Below are 18,743 nucleotides of genomic sequence, written 5' to 3'. Positions count from 1 at the left end.
TAGGGAGAAGGGTGATGGTGGGGGATGTGTCATGGAGAGGGTTAAACTGAGAGAGTCTGGCTCTCCCAGTCAGGAAGATTTGATTGCCTTTTAAGTAAAGTCTTTATCAAATCACTAAAACTAGGGGTAACTTATTTGAAGATACTCTACTTGTCTATAGAAACTAAACCCACAACGTCCAATCACCAAGCCCTCCCTTCCACCCAGGGCCCAAAGGAAATTTAGGGGAAAGGGAGGGATGTAGATGGAGAGATCAGGGAGAGGTCCAGAGAAATGAGATAAGTCTAAATTTCCCCAAGACAAATAAGCACAGGCCAAGGCCGAAGCAATTAGGCCAAAGCCAAGCCAAAAGGGTTGAAGCTAACAGGCTAAGCCAAAGCAAAAGCCTCCAGCCACAGTGAAAACCAAAAGGCAAAAGCCCCATCAGTTGGAACTCCACCTCTATTTATAGCTTCATGTTCTAACTGACTTTCTGAAGATTCTAAAATCTTTAACTGACTTTTTGTGACTGTTTGAAATTACAGAAGCAAAAGGTTTCTGTTAGCCACCTCGCATTACAATCTGCTTATTTGTCTTTTGGAAAATTTGCACCTTGCAACATTTTCTGGTTGCTAAGATCTAAAGGGTTACTACTCTTATTCTAAGCTAAAATATAACTATGCTCTTATCCCTGTCTAAGTTTTGTAAAATAATAAAAAAGGGTTGCTTACTCCTAAACTATGCTAAGACTAGTCTAAGTTAAAATTAAGATGGATTATGGGAAAGGCATAAGAAAGGAATGGGGTTTTTTGTTTTGCAAAAATTTTGAACAGAAAGGAAAAGGAGATTAAATGCAAACATTCACAAACAGTCTCAAAGCTAACATTTGTTAACTAAAACAATGTAATAAATTCTATCTATGTACTTACCTAATTTCATGAACTAACAACAAAAGTATCAAGAAAAATTTCTGCCATCTAAGTTTCTAAATTCTAATTCACTTTCTAAAGTTAGTATATGAATATGTTAGTACACTTATGCCTATGTTAGAAATGTTAGGAAGAATAAGTAGACTAATATTCTTTGTAAGTCTTTTGGTTAAACTATAGACTTAAGCTATGTACAGTATTTACAAAGAGAATTTAGAAAATCCTGTCCCTGTTCTAACTTATCAAACTAACTAACCGTCCCTGTGTGTTAGTAAAACTTATTGCTAAGGATTAGTAGGCAAACATTTACATATATACATTATTTACAAGAAATGTCAGGTGATTTGAGTAGAAGGTGTCTGAACCAAAGTAAGAGGAAAACTCTGCTAAGACATACAAACTTCTCTCTTAAGTGTAAGTTAGTGTTTTACATGTGAATGTGAAATCAGAAAATGTTCTATGTGTTGTCTAGTGTGACCTTTCCTGTGTAATGAAGTGTTACATACTTCCTCCACTGGAATTCTTCTGCAAAGTATATGTACTGTGTGGATGGAATCTAAAGTGTTGGATGCAGTGAGAATTCTGTTGGGTGTAAGTTATGTTTTTCAAATGCATGGGTCCAATCCTGCTCCAATGCTCCTCTTCACAGTGTAGTTTGTTGTCCCATACACCGATTGTGTATTCAATCATAGATGGTTTTTGTAGTCCTTAGGTTTGCTGTCCTTATGATGATCTGTGAAGTCAGTAACAGCTCACTTGTGTCATTTGATGTTACCCACGCGCTTGTCAAGTTGCACTGGAACTGATGTTCTGTTGTGTTGACTTGTGTCATTTGATGTACCTGCACTTGTCATCTTGCACTGGAACTGATGTTCTGCTATGTTGACTTGTTTCAGGAACAAAGTTCAAAATGTCTATGAAACGTGATTAATCTTTTGTTTCCTTTTTTTTGGTTTAATAAAGATGATTACAGGTAACAAGAGTTCATGATAAAGTCTTTTGTGTTTTCATTTATTCATCAATGTCAGTGTCTAGGTCTTGGACTGGTTGCAAATCAAATGTTGTGTCTTCTGCTGTTGATTCTTTTTCATTGTCATAATGGTTTATGGGTGATTCTTTTAAGATGTAATTGGGATTGTGATAATCATTTGGGTGTAAAATTTGATGTAATGTCTGATTACTCACTGGTTCTTGATCTAATTCTGGTTCTAATTCATGCTCTGATTCTATGGTCTTATGTATATATAGATATATAAATCTAAGGATTTATTTGATTGATTTGTTGGTACTAATTTATCTTTGTGCTGTATAATAACTGGGTCTTGTGGTTGTTATTGGGACATGTCTTTTGCTGGCTTGACATGAGTGACATGGAACCAAGGATACCTTCCTTTAACTTTTATTGCACTCGGAGTTGTTAAAATTACCAGGGATGGTCCTTGCCACTTGGGTTCTAACACAGACTTCCTAGTGAAGTTTCTGATATAAACATAATCTCCAGGTTGGAAATTGTGTAGACTAAAATCAAAGGGTACTCTTTGATGTATCAAGCCAATTTTATGAAGTTGGTTTAAGCGTTGCTTGAGTAATTTAATGTACTCATAGAGTTTGCATTCCATACCCAAATATGATAATTTGTGAATGCTTTGAGGTGATTTTCCATGGAAAGGTGGATGGCCATACAGCATTTCGAATGGTGATAAGTGTGTAATGCTGTTGGATTGGCGTCTGAGATGGAATAGTGCCAACGGTAAAGCATCAGGCCATTTCATGTGAGATTCTGCACAGATTTTGGCTATAAGAGTCTTCAAAGATCTATTTACACGTTCAATTTGTCCGTTGGACTGGGGTCTGTATATTGAGTGAAGATGTTGTTTGACTCCTAAGGTCTCATATACCATAGCTAAAATCTTATTAGTGAAATGGGAACCAGAATCAGAAGCAATATGTAAAGGAATAGAGAATCTGGGTATTAATTCTCTCAGTAAGACTTTCACAACAAACGCTGATGTGTTACATTTTGCTGGGAAAGCTTCTGGCCACTTAATCTATCCACTATCACTAATGCATATCTGTAACCTTGACTCCTTAGCATAGTTATGTAGTCAATTTGTAGGCATTCGAATGGTGTATAGGCTAGTGGTTTGCCTCCCAGACTGTGGACTTTTGTAATTGTCTGGTTATATTTCATACAAATTCTGCACCTCTGTGAAACTCTCATAGCAACTTCATATATGCCCCTTGCATTCTAATACCTAGTTATGGAATCTGCCATGCCCAGACTTCCATAATGACCTTTTTAGTGTAGTGCATTGCAGAAGGTGAAATATAGGGATCTAGGCAACATAGGTTTTCCATTTGTCCCCAGCCAAACTCCTTTAGTTAAATATACACCATGATGTTTCTTCCAATTTCTTCACTTCCTTTGGGGAGTATGCGTTTTTGAGATCATCTTCCTCCACCAAAGATAAGTTCAGAATTGTACTTGGTCCATACCTCACTGTAAATTTGGCTATGATATCAGCACGTTTGTTCCCTAATTCCACTGGCCCTTGGATTTTAGTATGAGCCTTGCAATGAATAACTGACACGTGGGCTGGTAATTGGATTGCATCCAACAACTGATTAATTAAATTCCCATATGCTATCTGTTTGCCATTGGACATAATGAAGCCTCGATTTTTCCAGATTTCACCAGAATGATGTACTACTGTGAAAGCATAACGAGAATTGGTAAAAATGTTCGCTTTGCGATTTTTGGCAAGCATTAGAGCATGAATCAATCCAACTAATTCTGCTCCTTGAGCACTCATAGTGGATGGCAAAGATGAGTACCAAAGAGTCTCAGAGGTTGTCACTACAGCTGCTCCGGTATATCTCTGTCTACTATGTATGAAGATCCATCTGTGAATAAGGTCAAATCAGGGTTTTCCATGGGCTTATTAACTAAATCTGCCCTTGTTTTATGCACGATGTTAAGTGCATCTTCATAGATGTGTAGACTTTCTCCCTCCAGAGGTAAATCTGGGATCAGAGTTGCAGGATTTAAGTTTCTGCACGGGTGAAAAGTTATGTTTTCATTAGCCAACAAGATTGCTTGGTATTGTGATAGTCTTTGGGAGGTGGATGCTTGTAGTGTGGTATTTCTTAAAATAGATTCCACCTCGTGTGGGGAAAATACTTTTAGTTCACCCCCTAATACCAAGGATGATGCTTTTCTAATCATGATGGCTACAGCAGCAATAGCTCTTAAACAGCATGCCACAGATTACTAAATCTAATTTTGAGCTATAATAGGCAACTGGTCTTAGGGTATTTCTGAATGATTGAGTGAGAACACTAGAGGCTATCCCTTTATCCTTGTGGACATAAAGGAGGAAAGGTTTGTCATGATCAGGGATACCTAGGGTTGGAGCTAATAGAGTAATTTTAATTTCTCTATAGCATGGACATGGTCTTTTGATAGTTTTAATGATTTTGGAACTTCCTTCTTGGTTAGCTCTATCAGAGGTTTAGCGATGAGAGCATAAACCTGGAATCCAGTTTCTACAGAAACTCGTTACTCCTATGATTGCCCTGAGCTGCCTCTTGGTCTTAGGCAAACTCAAATTCTGTATATCTTGTGTTCTCTTTTGGGAAATTCTTCTGGAGCCTTTTTCTAGGATGAATCCTAAATAATTTACTTTTTCCATCATGAATTGAAGTTTCGATTTGGAAATTTTATGGCCCCTTTTGCCTAGCTCTTTAATTAAGTGCACGCTGTCTGTATAGCAGACTTCAGCAGATGGTGACATTAGCAGTATGTCATCAACATAATGTACCATTTTGCTGTCTTGGAAAGTTATCGACTCAAGTTCTCTCTGCAGGATTTGACAGAAGACCGAAGCTGAATCTGAAAAACCCTGGGGCAAATGGGTCCATTAGATGGATTTGCCTTCCCACGTGAAAGTGAACAGCTTCTGGCTGTCTCTGTGCATGGGAACAGAGAAGTATGCAGATTTCAGGTCCAGAACAGTAAACCAAGCAGCTTAGGTGGTATTGTTGCTATGATTTGTGATGGACTCGGTACCATGGCATAGGTCTTTTGCACATGGTCGTTGATTGCTCTGAAGTCTTGTACTAAATGCCATTGAGTCTTCCCATCAGGAGATAATTTGGCTTTCTTTACAGGCATGATTGGTGTATTATATTGTGAAAAGCCATATCTTAATATACCCTGCTTTAATAAACTTTCTTTAATGGGTTTCACTCCCTCTATCACCTCTTGGCTAAGTCTGAACTGAGGAATTCTTGGAGATAAGCCTTCTTTTACCTCTATTTTTGCTGGTTCTGCAGATAAAATCCTGCCTACCTCATTAGAATTTTTAGCCCACACGTAACCAGGAATATTGTTAGGAACCTCATAGATGTTGTCATTTGATTGGTAATTGGGTTCCTCATTACATTGGGTCTAAAAATAAAATGGGATGGTGTTTTAGAGATCTCTTGGGTAGGTGTAGATAAATTTGTCCATCCAGTTGACATTGGATGGTGGCAGCCAATTTGCATAGGAGATCTCATCCCACAAGGTTCGAAGGACATGATGGCATTAATAAAAAGGTGTATTTGAGAGTTAGAGGGCCGAATTTTATCATTTTAACTTTTAGCTTTGGGACTTGTTGGGCTATCCCAGAAGCTCCTCTTACTCTCAAACTACCCTGATATTGGCATCCTTTGGGTGCCTCGCATAAAATGGGACAAGTTGCACCAGTGTCTAGTAGTCCTTCATAGTGTACCCCCCCCAATTTCTAAGGTAACTAGTGGTTCCCCACTGTCATTGGACTTCACTGGTACTAGGGGTAGTAAAGAATCCTCAGTTTTGTGTGTACGCTTATTATCGATCCAGTATTGCATATGGTCGTTTGTATCTAAACTAGAACTTTCTGTAGCACCATCAGATATGTCGAGTTTAGAATCAGAAGAACAACAGAAAGCAGAGAATATTCTCTCTCATTGAGAGCTGGAGAGTCATTATCAGTTATGCAAACTTCATGCTGGCTTTTGCTAAGGGCTGCAGAAGTGGAGGTTTGATCTAATTCACTGTCCACTCTAACATCTAAAGAATTGTCAAGCTCCAAATCAGAAGTTTTTTCATTGGTTGTATCCGGGAATGTTTGGTAGATAGTTTGTGTTCCCTTCAACACCTCTTGTATGACTACTGACTTAAAAGCTGACTGATGTTCCCTTTCTTGCCCTGAACTTTGTGTGGCTGAAGTCAGATGCTTTGTGTCTTCAAACAATGAACAAGCTTCATTGCTGATGTTATTATTAGCAAGCTCACTGGCTACTGGGGATGACAACTGTTCCCTTTCCCTTCCCCAAGCTTCAGGTTGGAATTTTTCAGCTAAGGGGTTGAGAAAGGTAGATGTAGAATTTCTTAAATAGCTGCCAGCACCCTGCAACTCAGTGAGTTGCACTTTCAAAGTTAAGTCTTTGCCAACGTACTGATTTGTTTGCTCTCTAACCTCTTTCTGTGACATTGTGTCTAAAGCAAGTGAATGAGATTGAACTTTGGCACTTAACTCCCCAAAAGTTACTAAATGCATTCCTTTCTGGCTACATTGTAAATCCTTGTCATAATGTTCTTTATCCAAGTTGCCCCATTGTTTTAGACTGGAATAAAGAGAAGAGTTTGAGGTTTTGATGACTTTGAACAAGATTGCAAAGCTTTTTGATGCAAGCTGTTGCAAGTGCTTGTATGATCCTTATGCTTCTCATCCAATGTTTTTGTGATGGAATGAGAAAGCTAATCTCTTATATCAGTGGTCAGCAACCTTTTTGGCCATGAGAGCCATAAACACCACATTTTTTAAAATATGATTTCGTGAGAGCCATACAGGGCTCACAGTGCCGCTCCTGTAACAGTGCCTGAAAAAAAATTGACTTTATGGCTCCTGCAGAAAGAGCCATATCTGGCCCTCAAAAGAGCCAGATATGGCTTGAGAGCCATACGTTGCCGACCCCTGTCTTATATAGTCATCCTTACCATTGCCATATATTTCTTTGCGCATCTGCATTATTTCTTCCCATTGTTGGTTATCTACCACAGACATATCTTGATATTCTGTATATCTTGCTTTAGACACCTGTTTTGTTTTGCCCAGTATTTCGATATTATTTTTCCCACTCAGGCTACACACTCTCACACCCAAATTATAACGATTAGACCTTTTTAAACTAACTGTGTGACCTTAAGCAAGCGACATAATTCTGTTCACATCATCTATAAAATAAGCTGGAGAAGGAAATGGTAACCCAATCCAGTGTCTATGCCAAGAAAACACCAAAATGGGGTCATGAAGAGTAAGACAGGATTGAAGTGACGTAACAATGAGCACTGCACATTATATAGTGGTGAAGGAGATAGTAAGGGAAGATGGAACTCATTTTAAATGGCAGGTTTTGTGAAGTATCAGACAAGATCACCCATTAAGAGAGTAGGAAAAAGGAATGCTGTAAGAGATTTCAAGAAGTACAATAATAATAGTGGCTAGCATTTATAGAATAGCTCAAAGTTATGATTAAACTATTTGTGTAGAAAATGCCTTTTTATAAGAAGTGCTATGTAACTTGGTTATTATTTTTTTACATATGCTATCTCATCAGATACAACAAATCTGGAAGATTTGTGCCAATGTTATACTCATTTTGGAGATGAACAAACTAAGGTATAAAAAGTAGAAATGACTTACTGGGGACTTTAATTCAGGTATCCCTGACTCTAGAACCAATGCATTATTTCCTGTGCTATAATGACCATCAGATGAGAAATTTTAGTAGCATTTCTACAATAAGTTTGGTAGAGAATCTATTAGAAAGTGAAAAAGAATTGTACTACTGCAATGAAGTCCCAAGTGAGATGATCCAATAAGAGGAAATTTATAGCAAAATCAGGGAGCATAGACTCCTGATATCTTCCAACTACATTCAAGAGCCTGCAAATAGAAAACAAAGCTGTGAATAGTGCAAGCAATCCATGGTTGGAGTTTCCAAGGCAAAATCAGCAATAAGGGAAGGGGTAGAGGAGATGAAGAGTGGAACATACTATAGATTTTAATTGATTCACCAAGGAAATGAAATAGAGCAGAGGAAAGCCAAAGTGGGGTTGAAGCTGGGGAACAATCATTTCCAGATTATCAGTTTCATGCCTAAAATAAGGTGTTTGGGGTGTCCAGAGAGAACTAGCACCTCTGTTGCAAGGGCTTAAGGAGCCCTTTTCAGGGCTGCACATACACTCTTGGTTTTTCCTTGCCACCCAGCTCTCATCTGGGGCTCCAAAAACTGTAGCTTGCACACTGACCACACCCCAGGGGTGAATCATCTTGGCAGGCAGGCTTAACCAGGCTGAGGGTAACTGATAGACCTGAGACCATTCAGTGAGTTAAGGAAGTGCTTAAACCTAGCACATGAAGACTTCCCTCCTGGTTAAATGTGCAGATGAGAACAATTTGTTCCAACAGCCATGAAGGGAGCTGATGCAGCTACTGTGAAGCACTGAGAACATTGTGAGACATGGAAGATGCCAAGGCCATCCATTGCATCCTGGGCCATTGCCAGTCATCCTGATTTTTGTCTTGCCACTAGGCTTTGATGACTCTGTAAGAGAGAAAGAGGCTGATGATTTTATGCGGCTCTGCCTCACTTCAATTCACAAGCAAGTCAAGATATCACACTGTGACTATGTCATAATGCAGAATTATTTATTAACTAAATTAAAAGGTCAGGTCAGAGAAAGAAAAAGTTCCAGATACATGATATTTGAAGAATCCAAATAATAGCATGCATATACACCATGAGACTTTAAAATATAAAATTATTATTTCCAAGTGTTTTAGAACAAAATACATATTCTAGTGTCAAAGAAGAAATAATTAGATTGATTTTAAACTCAAATTTTACATATATAAAATGGCATAAGTGGAAAACTTTTGGCCTCAATAACCAAGTGTACCACACAGACACATGATTCAAGTGTTTTTTTTTTCATAAAAATATTGCTAACATGACCACAAGATAACACTTTAACATAACAACCAATTCTGAGTGAAGAATAAACATATCATAGTATAGTGGTGAAGGAGAGAGAAGACCTTTTAGTTGAAGCAGTGATAATTGAACAATCAGAGAATTCTTTCTTTATGGAGGAAGTGGGGAAGTGAAAGGGATGAAAATGGAGATTGGGATTTGTTAAAATTACCCTGCTAAAGGGACCTTATTCTAAAATCTGCAGCAAAAAAGAATAATGATGAGAACTTGTAACTTTCCACAATATGCTCTCATTAATACCATTTTCATAGAATTTAATATTTCCCATGTTTCTCTTTTATCCAGATCAGCTTTGGCCCTTTTGATCCCATCCTGACTGATAAGGTCCAGTTTCCTTCTCTCTATCAGATGTCTCCCAAGGATATCTCCCTGCACCAAGGTGTGGTCAGATTACTGGCATATTTTAAATGGACCTGGGTAGGTCTGGTGACCACAGATGATCTAAGGGGGGAGGAATTCCTTTGTGAAATGACAGGAAAGATGGAAAAGTATGACATCTGTGCTGCCTTCACAGAGAAGATCCCTGTCAGTGAGAGAAGGCATGAAGAATCAAAGGTAGATTTCATGCCCAGAATCATGGAGTCTTCAGCCAAGGTAGTTGTTATTCATGGTGATACAGATTCATTAATGGTTCTGAGATATTCACAAGTACCACTTTTTCCATATAAGATATGGATCACCACATCTCACTGGGACATCACCATGAGACCCTGCTATGTTGATAATTACAATTTCTATGGATCTCTTACATTTACTTACCTGACTAATGAAGTTCCTGGTTTTAAGTCTTTTCTCAGGACGGTCAGCCCTAATAAAGACCCAAAGGACATTGTACTTAAGGATTTCTGGTTGTCAGCTTTCCAGTGCCAGGGTGAACATAAAAGCCTGGAGCTAGAACAGTGTGCCCCAAATGCTACCTTGGAGTCTTTGCCTATATACCTTTTTGACATGACCATATCTGGCCTGAGTTACACCATCTACAATGGTGTGTATGCTGTGGCTTGGGCGCTTCATGAAGAGCTTCTGAGGAAATCAGAGATATCACCTGAGGAAGCTGGAGAGAGCTGGGTGCCTCGTCCTTGGCAAGTAAGGTTCTCTTAAGAATTGGTACTGTCCATTGCTGATCCTTGGTATTTTGACCAGAGTAAATGAGGTAATAATGCCACATAAGATCATGTATGAAAGTGCATTGTAGTTCTAAAAGTGTTATAAAATGGTAGCTATTGTTCTTAATCATCATTACATTACTGTATTACTCATGAAACCCAAAAGGGTGCAGCACAGTTAGAAAAGGAAGGGAGGAAAGCAATGGAAAGGAGAGAAAGACTATCAGCACTGAATTCTTTCCTTAGGAAGAAAGAAATATTTTCCCTAGATCAAGAGGTGAGAAGGAAAATTTGGGGTGGATAACAAATGGGAATATGATAAAGGTAAGAGTAAAAGTTACATAGTGAAGGTAGTTGATGGAGGATCTAGAAGTGCTCATGGGGAACAAAGAGGATTCTGACTCTCCCACTAGTAGATCAGAAGATGTGGGAGTATTGGAAAGGGTAGCAAAAGAAGCAGCGCTTTCAGGAGGGATGCATTTTTTCAGTGAAGGCTAGAAGATGAAATGAATGAGAGAGAAGTAAGTTTAAGGTGGTAAGAAATTTGATAATTATGTGGTAGACTTTCCATAGTGCACAATGGGAAATGATTTTAGTTGCTGTTCAGAGTTTTAACTTTCAAATTCTGTGGACAGTGAAGACCAGGCAAAGATATCAGGATCCAACACAGTTCAAGTTAATTATGTATAATTGGAAATATTAATGATGCTCAGCCTTGTTCCTTTTGAATAAAGTATTTTTCCAAAGGACATTTACTCGCCATGAGCCAGATACCACCAAGGGCATGGCAAATCAAAAAGCACCTCATTTCTCTGGACACAGATTTCCCCACAAACAAACAAACATATAGTTAATAAGTCAACAAGGCAGAATTCCAACTCTCATGTATCATTTATCTAAATGGAACACACACTTCATTGTGTAAGCCTCTATCTCTGGCTCTGTCCACAGTTCTTACTTCTGGGAAAGTCTTGACCTCATATATCAAAGAATTAGAGAGATTTCTCTTCCCTTTCAGCTGCACTCCGTTCTGAAAGACATTCAATTTCACAATAGTGCTGGTGACCAGGTGTTTATGGATGAGAAAAGAAGATCTGAGGCTCAATATGACATTAGGAATTATGTGATCTTTCTTAATGATACTGAATTCCTGGTGAAAGTGGGCCAGTTTCTCCCCAACACTCAACCTGGTCAAGATTTCACCATTTTTGAGGAAGCCATCAACTGGGGATGGTTAAATTCAAAGGTCAGAGATTATTTCATATGGATTTTCATATTTACTCATAAGATCAAGTCTCACACTACTTACCTCACTAAACAGCTCTTATTTATGGATATAAAATCTTGCCTAGTTCCTTCTGTCTTTTACCTTTGCAGAAAACAATTGCATGAAAAATTGGAGAAATAATGCATCAGGTAGATATTTCAAAACACTATATTAGGGGGCAGCTGGGTAGCTCAGTGGACTGAGAGTCAGCCTAGAGATGGGAGGTCCTAGGTTCAAATCCTGCCTCAGATACTTCCCAGCTGTGTGACCCTGGGCAAGTCACTTGACCCCCATTGTCCACCCTTACCACTCTTCCACCTAAAAGCCAATACAAAGAAGTTAAGGGTTTAAAAAATAAAAAAAAACAACACTATATTAGTTAGATCACAGACAACTGAACATTAAGCAGCTTTAAAGATTACCTTCTCTACCACTTTAGTTGACTGATAAGGAAACTAAGGTCCAGAAAGCTTTCCACTGACCCAAAAGCCAGTGTTTTTATCCATTTCTCTTCATCTTCATTTATGATGGTGAAACTTGTACTCATTTCAACTGAGTTAAAATAAAATTTCATTCATCCCCTGGGCAAAGTTTTCATCCTATTGAAAGGAAAATTAATATGATCAATGTTTTCCCAAAATGGCCAAAATTATGTCTCAATAGAACTCTAACTCGTTTAAATCTCTGAAGCTTCTCGTTCTAACTCATTCTCACACTAATGTCAGGGTCCTTAGTACAAGGCTACAATTTCCCCTTGTGGATTAAAGGAGTAACCTTAAGGGGCCATGGCAATGTCCTCACTACTAACAGTTGCTTCAAGTTCCAATTTTGACATGTTTTCCTTAATATACATTGTAAGAGATTAGTGCCTCAATATTAGTTGATTAACTAAAACCATTTCCCTTTTACAAAGACTTAGAAGTGAGAAAATATAGGAAGAATAAAAGTACAAACATACAAACATTTCTTCCCACCCAACTTTTGAGGACACACTCCCTAATGCCACCTGGAGATAGGAAATCCCAACTTAAAATAATTCCCAAAAGAATTTGGGGCACCAAGTAGATTTCCAAATTCCAAATCACTACTGGAGAAATCACTGCCTCGACAACTGCTGACTTTGGTCCTGATGCACAAGGCAATGTTGGCTCCAGGACTGGTTCCAAATTCTTGATTTATAATGACTTACTTTCCTAACCTTGTGAAGCTCACAATTTCCAAGACCCTCTGGCCCCAAATCAGGACAGAACAAATACAGAGACAAGGGCCTATTGTCACCGGCCATGTACTGACCTAATGTGGGGAAGGCCTGAGGCATTTAACTACCCAGAGGGTTTCAGCATGTCCCTGACTCAGACAGAAATGTGAAAAAGCCTTGACTAGGGCTCTTTGAAGACATTCTCAATTTTGGTTCAGAAGCCAATCAAATAGCATCTCTTTTTCACATAAGAAGGGGACAGTAAGCAGTAAGAATGTCAAGGGGTGCCTGTAATGGGGAATAAGACCTTTCCTTGCATGATATCAACCCTTTCTGAAGCAAGTAGCCTTTTCCACACAGACTGGCAACAGGCAGAGCACAGTACTTATCCTCTGGGGAGGTGGGTCTTGCTGATTTACTGAAAGCCAATTTTCTCCCATCTTACAAGCTTCTGGTCTTTGCACAATAAATAGAGAAAAATTAAATATAATTTTGGAGTGTCACCAATCTTCCATTCAGCAACTTGGGTCACTACCACTAGAATGATTCGGGTTATGTTTAGGAATTCAGAATGTGTCAGATCATCCAGCCCAAAGTTCTCATTTTTCAAATGACAAAATTCAATTCCCAGAGGCAGACAGTTTCAAAGTTCTACATTTTGGTGACTGAGGTAGCACGAGAAATGAAATCCCCAGAACATTCCACTACTGATGACTGTTGGCACATGAATCAGGTATAATGGTCAGAGCTGAGTTAGAGGATATATTTTCTTGGCCTGCACCATCCAGCAGAAATATCTCTCTCTATAATGGTATACTTTCCCCTTTTCTATTAATGGCTTAGATCCCTCGTTCTGTGTGCAGTGATAGCTGTCACCCAGGATACAGGAAGACACCTAAAGAAGGAGAGCCTATCTGCTGCTTCACTTGTTCCCAGTGCCCAGAGGGGGAGATATCCAAACAAATTGGTAAGTGCCTGCAAGAAGCTTCCCTTGTGAGCCCTTGGGTACAGAACAATGTGGAGTTGGGTTCCTGGAGTCATGTAGAACACAAAGTAAAGACATTGTTCAAGGAACAAGATATATACATACCAAGGAGTGTCAGGTATATGTCTGAGATAAGGCAACTTAGTGGAAAATATTGATATACAACCAAAGAATGGTACCAGGCATGACAACCAGAGAGAAAGAAAGAAAAAGGGAGGTGAAGGGGGAGGGAGGGAGGGAGAGAGAGAGGGAGAGAGAGAGAGAGAGAGAGAGAGAGAGAGAGAGAGAGAGAGAGAGAGAGAGAGAAAATAAGAATGTGCTGAACCAGCTCACACCCACCTCTCATAAACAAATATTAAATTTTCAATGTGAGCATTTACACAGAGAAAATCCACTAATGTTATAGATGTGTTTGATTTCTTCATTTATTATCTAGACATAAGAAAATGATGCAGAAGCTGTTAATAATGCCTACTAAGCCTACAATTGGGTTCTGCATAGTTTTCTTTTCAAAAAACCAGTTGTTAAAAATTTGACCAACACAAGTCACTTGACCCCCATTGCCCACCCTTACCACTCTTCCACCTAGGAGCCAATACACAGAAGTTAAGGGTTTAAAAAAATCTAAAATAAAAAAATTGACCAACACATCCCTTAGTGAAGGCAACTAGCATCTAGATATAGTGGTAGATGCATATGTGTGATGTGGAAGATCTGAAGCTGGAGAAAGACTGTCAGGTTTCTTTTGGAAGGAAAGTTCAGGAGAGGAGTTTTATCAGGTAGGGCTAGAGAAGGCAATCCCAAGTGAAAGGGGGTCAGTTGGGCAGAAAGGCTAAAGTGGCTATTAGGATCCAGAAGGGGTGCATCCTAGCTAGAAGTTTGAGGTTGGAGTATGATTTGGAGATGGAGTAATTTAAGATGAAGTTTTCTACCTGATAAGAAAATTATCAGGAAGAAAGGAATTTGAGAGAGAGGTCTAATGAGGTACTTTGTGAGTAAAAAATGGAGAATGAGAAATGGTACTGGGCTTTTAATGAAGTGATTTCAAATGTAAATTCCTCTGGGTGAAAGGGGAAATGCTTAAAGTATTTTATTCATTCTCTTCTGGAAAGCATTATTTGCTTTCCAGAGAACACCTGCTCACTAAAACCAATATCACAAAATATGTCAGCTAAGGGCAACTAGTAGAGGACTAATTATAGAATCTCAAAAGTAAAAGGGACCTTAGTCATTATCTTTTTCAAATGCCTCATTTTGTTTCTGCAACCTAGAGGGTTCCATATCTCTTGAGATCTATCATCTCTGATAATCTGATAAGGACAGTTTAGTTAGTAAGGAAATAATGGACACTGGAGTTGTCTTGTAGCTCATGCTTCCAGCTCTGTCTCCAGGAGCATGGAGTTTATTATTTACTATTTTCACACAAAGAACACAAAGAAAAATTTACAAGTACTAAAGGTTACAAATCACACAAAACAAAATCCTTGAAGGTTTCAAAGTAAAGATAGAACAGGGTCCAAGGCCAAATTCTAGCCGCCTGGATATCAGCAAGCAAATTCCAAGAATCATAACTATATTCTATAGATATAATAAATGAATTGAGTCTTGTATTTTTTATCGGGAGAACTGCACCTGGTTGGATAAAGTTTTGTCTAGCTCTGACCTTGGCTGACTTAGGAATATTCTTAGAGTTTAGGGATCTTAATTTTCTTGTAGAGAATTTGTTGTTTTTAAAATAAATAGATATGGATATTATAAGAAGGAGTAATATTTTAATTAAGGCCATGTTGGTAAAATAAAGAATTGACCAGGCGCCTCCTAAGATCTATTTCAAATTTCCCCGCCAGACCTTCTCTCCCATAGCCCACACGCCTGACTCCTTCTGTGCCAAAAAGGACGCCCCGCTCTCCAAGAGCTCAAGTAACCAAAGAGAGCCTCCAATGACCTCAGGAGTCTTATATCATTCTCTTACGTAATCACACTTCCAGTCTACCTCCATTTTACAAGAGGAATTATGGGAAATGTAGTTTCCAAGCCCCCTAAACGTCCACAGGAAGTTTGTCATATATCTAAATATTTAAAACTCAAATGAGCCCCAAATACCTCTCAATGGAACCTCCAAAATTCCAAATAACACATTTCCCCCCTGAGATCCGGTGAAAAAGACTGGTCTTTTTCAGTGGATCTTATAAACATAGTCAACTTCTAAATTACAGGAAATTGGGGATAAAAACTCACCGCATTGACAAAAAACCAATTTGGGGCAGTCCCCTATTGGCATAAGAGTGTACATTCAAAAACAAATGCATTCAACTCATCCAACTCCCCATAGTTCAATCAACTGCACCCCAAAGTTCATTTTGGATTGTCTTGATTCAGTGTAGATTTATGCAGGCATCTTTTCTGGATCATCTTAATTTGGTGTAGGTTTTTGCAGGTAAATAGTCCAATTTCTGGTTTCAAAGCATTAGCAGACTTCTTTTTCTGAAAAAATTTTCTCAAACAAAATTTTAAGGCTTAGATTTTTATAAAAATACAATCCGCCCTGAAGAGGGTGTTTAAAAAGGAAACACCCAGATCAGCTCAGAATACATTGTTGAGTTATGGGGTGTATAAGTCAATTATCAAAAGAAAAACCAAAAACACAAGAAAATTAAATTTTGGGAGAGATAAAAATTCAAAATAAGAATCAAAATATCAAAAATCTACATATGTAAAATTTTTAAGTAAACAAGAATAAATTCATAACAGACCCTTGTATTAGGGTCCAATTAAAGTAAATTCTGTACCATAAATATGTAAAACAAAATGCAGTAATATTGCACTTACCCATTGGAAGCCAAGACTACAGCAAGTTGACATATCATAAGAGAAAAGAGGAACTAGATTTTTATGTAAAAGGGAAGTGTACATTCCCTGGTCTAATTTCCTTTCATTCTCAGGGATAGGAGAGCCAGAATGATGATGACCAAACTTTGGTACTCAACTGGTAGTGTAGTACAAAGAGTCCTACGACTTAACATATGTTAAACGTCGCAACTTCAAGACTCACATTAGGTTCAAGTCCTTTAGTATTGGCATAAAAGTTCAACAATCCACACAAAGGTGAGAGCACCTTCCAATTCTGGAAGGTCCTAACCCACCTGTAGACTTAATATAATTATCACAAATTGTTAACCCAGTGCTGGTTTGTTTAAAGCTTTCCAATGGACTTATAATGTTATTAAGAAAAGGTGTGGATCTGAAAAGTAGTCAAAAGAGGAGTCTCAGATTTTCATTTATTCTCTTATTGGCTTCCCACACATATCTATCTCAGTATCCAAACTGGTTGTGCATTATGCTGACACTGACTGTCTTGCCTCTTGGTTTGGGTATAAGATTGCCTTCAATTAAGTCATTTTGTCCAGTCCACACATCAAGTTAGAGATACAGAATAAGGCATCTCCACATTCACTCTTAAGGAAAAGAATAAAAAGAGCCCATCACAATCATCAGCCTGAAGTCCAGAAGACCTCAGGTCAGACCTGTCTCCAAATACTCACTTTGTGCCCTGGGAGAAGTCAATTCATCACTCTGTGACCCATGAAACTTCCTAAGGCAGGAAATCTCAATCATTTTGTGTCACTGCATTCTGTGAAGATGATGAACCACTTCTCAAAAGTTTTGCCAGTGAAATGTGGTGCATTATTTAGAGACCATGCAGGAGGCAATAGGGTTTCTTAAGCACCTACTATGTGCCAGGCAAGGTGCTAAGCACTAGAGGTACAAAAATGGAAAAATACTTCCTGCACTAGAGAAATCCACTAAGGTAACTCCAAGATATATTCAGAATAGATAAAAGATGTTCTCAGAGAGGAGATCACTAACAGCAGTCAAATTCCTAATGGACCATTGCAGAAGACAGGAGCAAAAGAATATATTTTTATTTTCAGACGTGAACCAGTGTGTGAAGTGCCCAGAAGATGAATATCCCAATAAGGACAGAGACCGCTGCTTCCCCAAGGTTGTGACCTTCCTGGATTTTACAGGATCTTTGGGAATAGCTCTGACATTGATAGCTGTTTCCTTCTCTCTCCTGACAGCCCTGGTTCTCGGAGTGTTTGTGAAGTTTCGAGACACCCCCATAGTCAAGGCCAATAACAGGGCTCTCAGCTACACTCTGCTCATCTCCCTCACCTTCTGCTTCCTCTGCTCCCTACTCTTCATTGGCCGTCCCACTGCAGCCACCTGCCTCCTCCGACAAACAACATTTGGAGTTGTCTTCACTGTGGCTGTGGCTTCCATTTTGGCTAAAACCATTATGGTGGTTCTGGCTTTCAGGGTTACAAGACCAGGGAGTATAATCAGGATGTGGGTACAATCAAGGGTGTCCAAGTGTATTGTCCTCGTGTGCTCTGGGATTCAAGTGATTCTCTGTGGCATCTGGCTGGGCACTTCTCCCCCCTTCCCAGACATGGACCTGCACTCTGAACCTGGACACATCATCATTCAGTGTAATGAGGGCTCTGATATTGCCTTCTATTGTGTTCTGGGATACATGGGCTTTCTAGCCTTTGGGAGCTTCACGGTGGCTTTCCTGGCCAGGAGCCTTCCTGATACTTTCAATGAAGCCAAGTTCATCACCTTCAGCATGCTGATGTTCTGCAGTGTGTGGGTCTCCTTCCTGCCCACATACCAGAGCACCAAAGGCCAGGACATGGTGGTTGTAGAGATCTTCTCCATCCTGGCCTCTAGTGCTGGGTTGTTGGGCTGCATTTTTCTTCCCAAGTGTTATATGATCCTCCTGAGACCAGACAGGAACATCCAAGAAGGGATAAAGAGAAAAGTGAATTCCTAGGGCACAAATTATTCCAGGACATTGCCTTATAACTCCTGCCAGAGGCATAAAAGTTTTAAATAATAATGCCCATCATGGAAAAATATCTATATTTAGCTATTTCACTGATACATAAATTACAACTGCTGCTTTTCCAACCCCTGATCTATAGTTAAGAGACAGCCAATGGTATGCTAGTATATTTTTTTAAAGAACTCTCTGAAATACACCCCCCAAATTTTTATTTACATTATCAAAAATTTTCTCTATCATTTCCTTAAGTCTAGACAATAAATAAAACAGGAAATCAAGCCCCTTTGGTAGTAGTTTACAATTTCCAAGATATAATTGCTCACACTGAAAAGCTTAACAATCAAT

At 38.9% G+C, this 18,743-nt stretch overlaps 1 protein-coding gene across 1 annotated transcript in view; it reads left to right on the top strand.

Moving 5' to 3' along the window:
* LOC123246191 (vomeronasal type-2 receptor 26-like) overlaps positions 1–18,386 on the top strand; it is a 33,433-nt gene extending 15,047 nt beyond the window's left edge. The window contains exons 3-6 of the mRNA XM_044675132.1: positions 9,279–10,079; positions 11,118–11,345; positions 13,408–13,531; positions 17,482–18,386. Coding sequence (XP_044531067.1) covers positions 9,279–10,079; positions 11,118–11,345; positions 13,408–13,531; positions 17,482–18,386 — 2,058 coding nt within the window. The remainder of the gene's footprint in view (positions 1–9,278; positions 10,080–11,117; positions 11,346–13,407; positions 13,532–17,481) is intronic.
* The last annotated feature ends 357 nt before the right edge of the window (positions 18,387–18,743 follow it).

The sequence above is a fragment of the Gracilinanus agilis genome, chromosome 1 (genome assembly GCF_016433145.1).
Source record: "Gracilinanus agilis isolate LMUSP501 chromosome 1, AgileGrace, whole genome shotgun sequence".
NCBI lineage: Eukaryota > Metazoa > Chordata > Mammalia > Didelphimorphia > Didelphidae > Gracilinanus > Gracilinanus agilis.
Note: the sequence above shows the minus strand (reverse complement) of the source record. Positions and strands in the feature narration are given on the sequence as shown.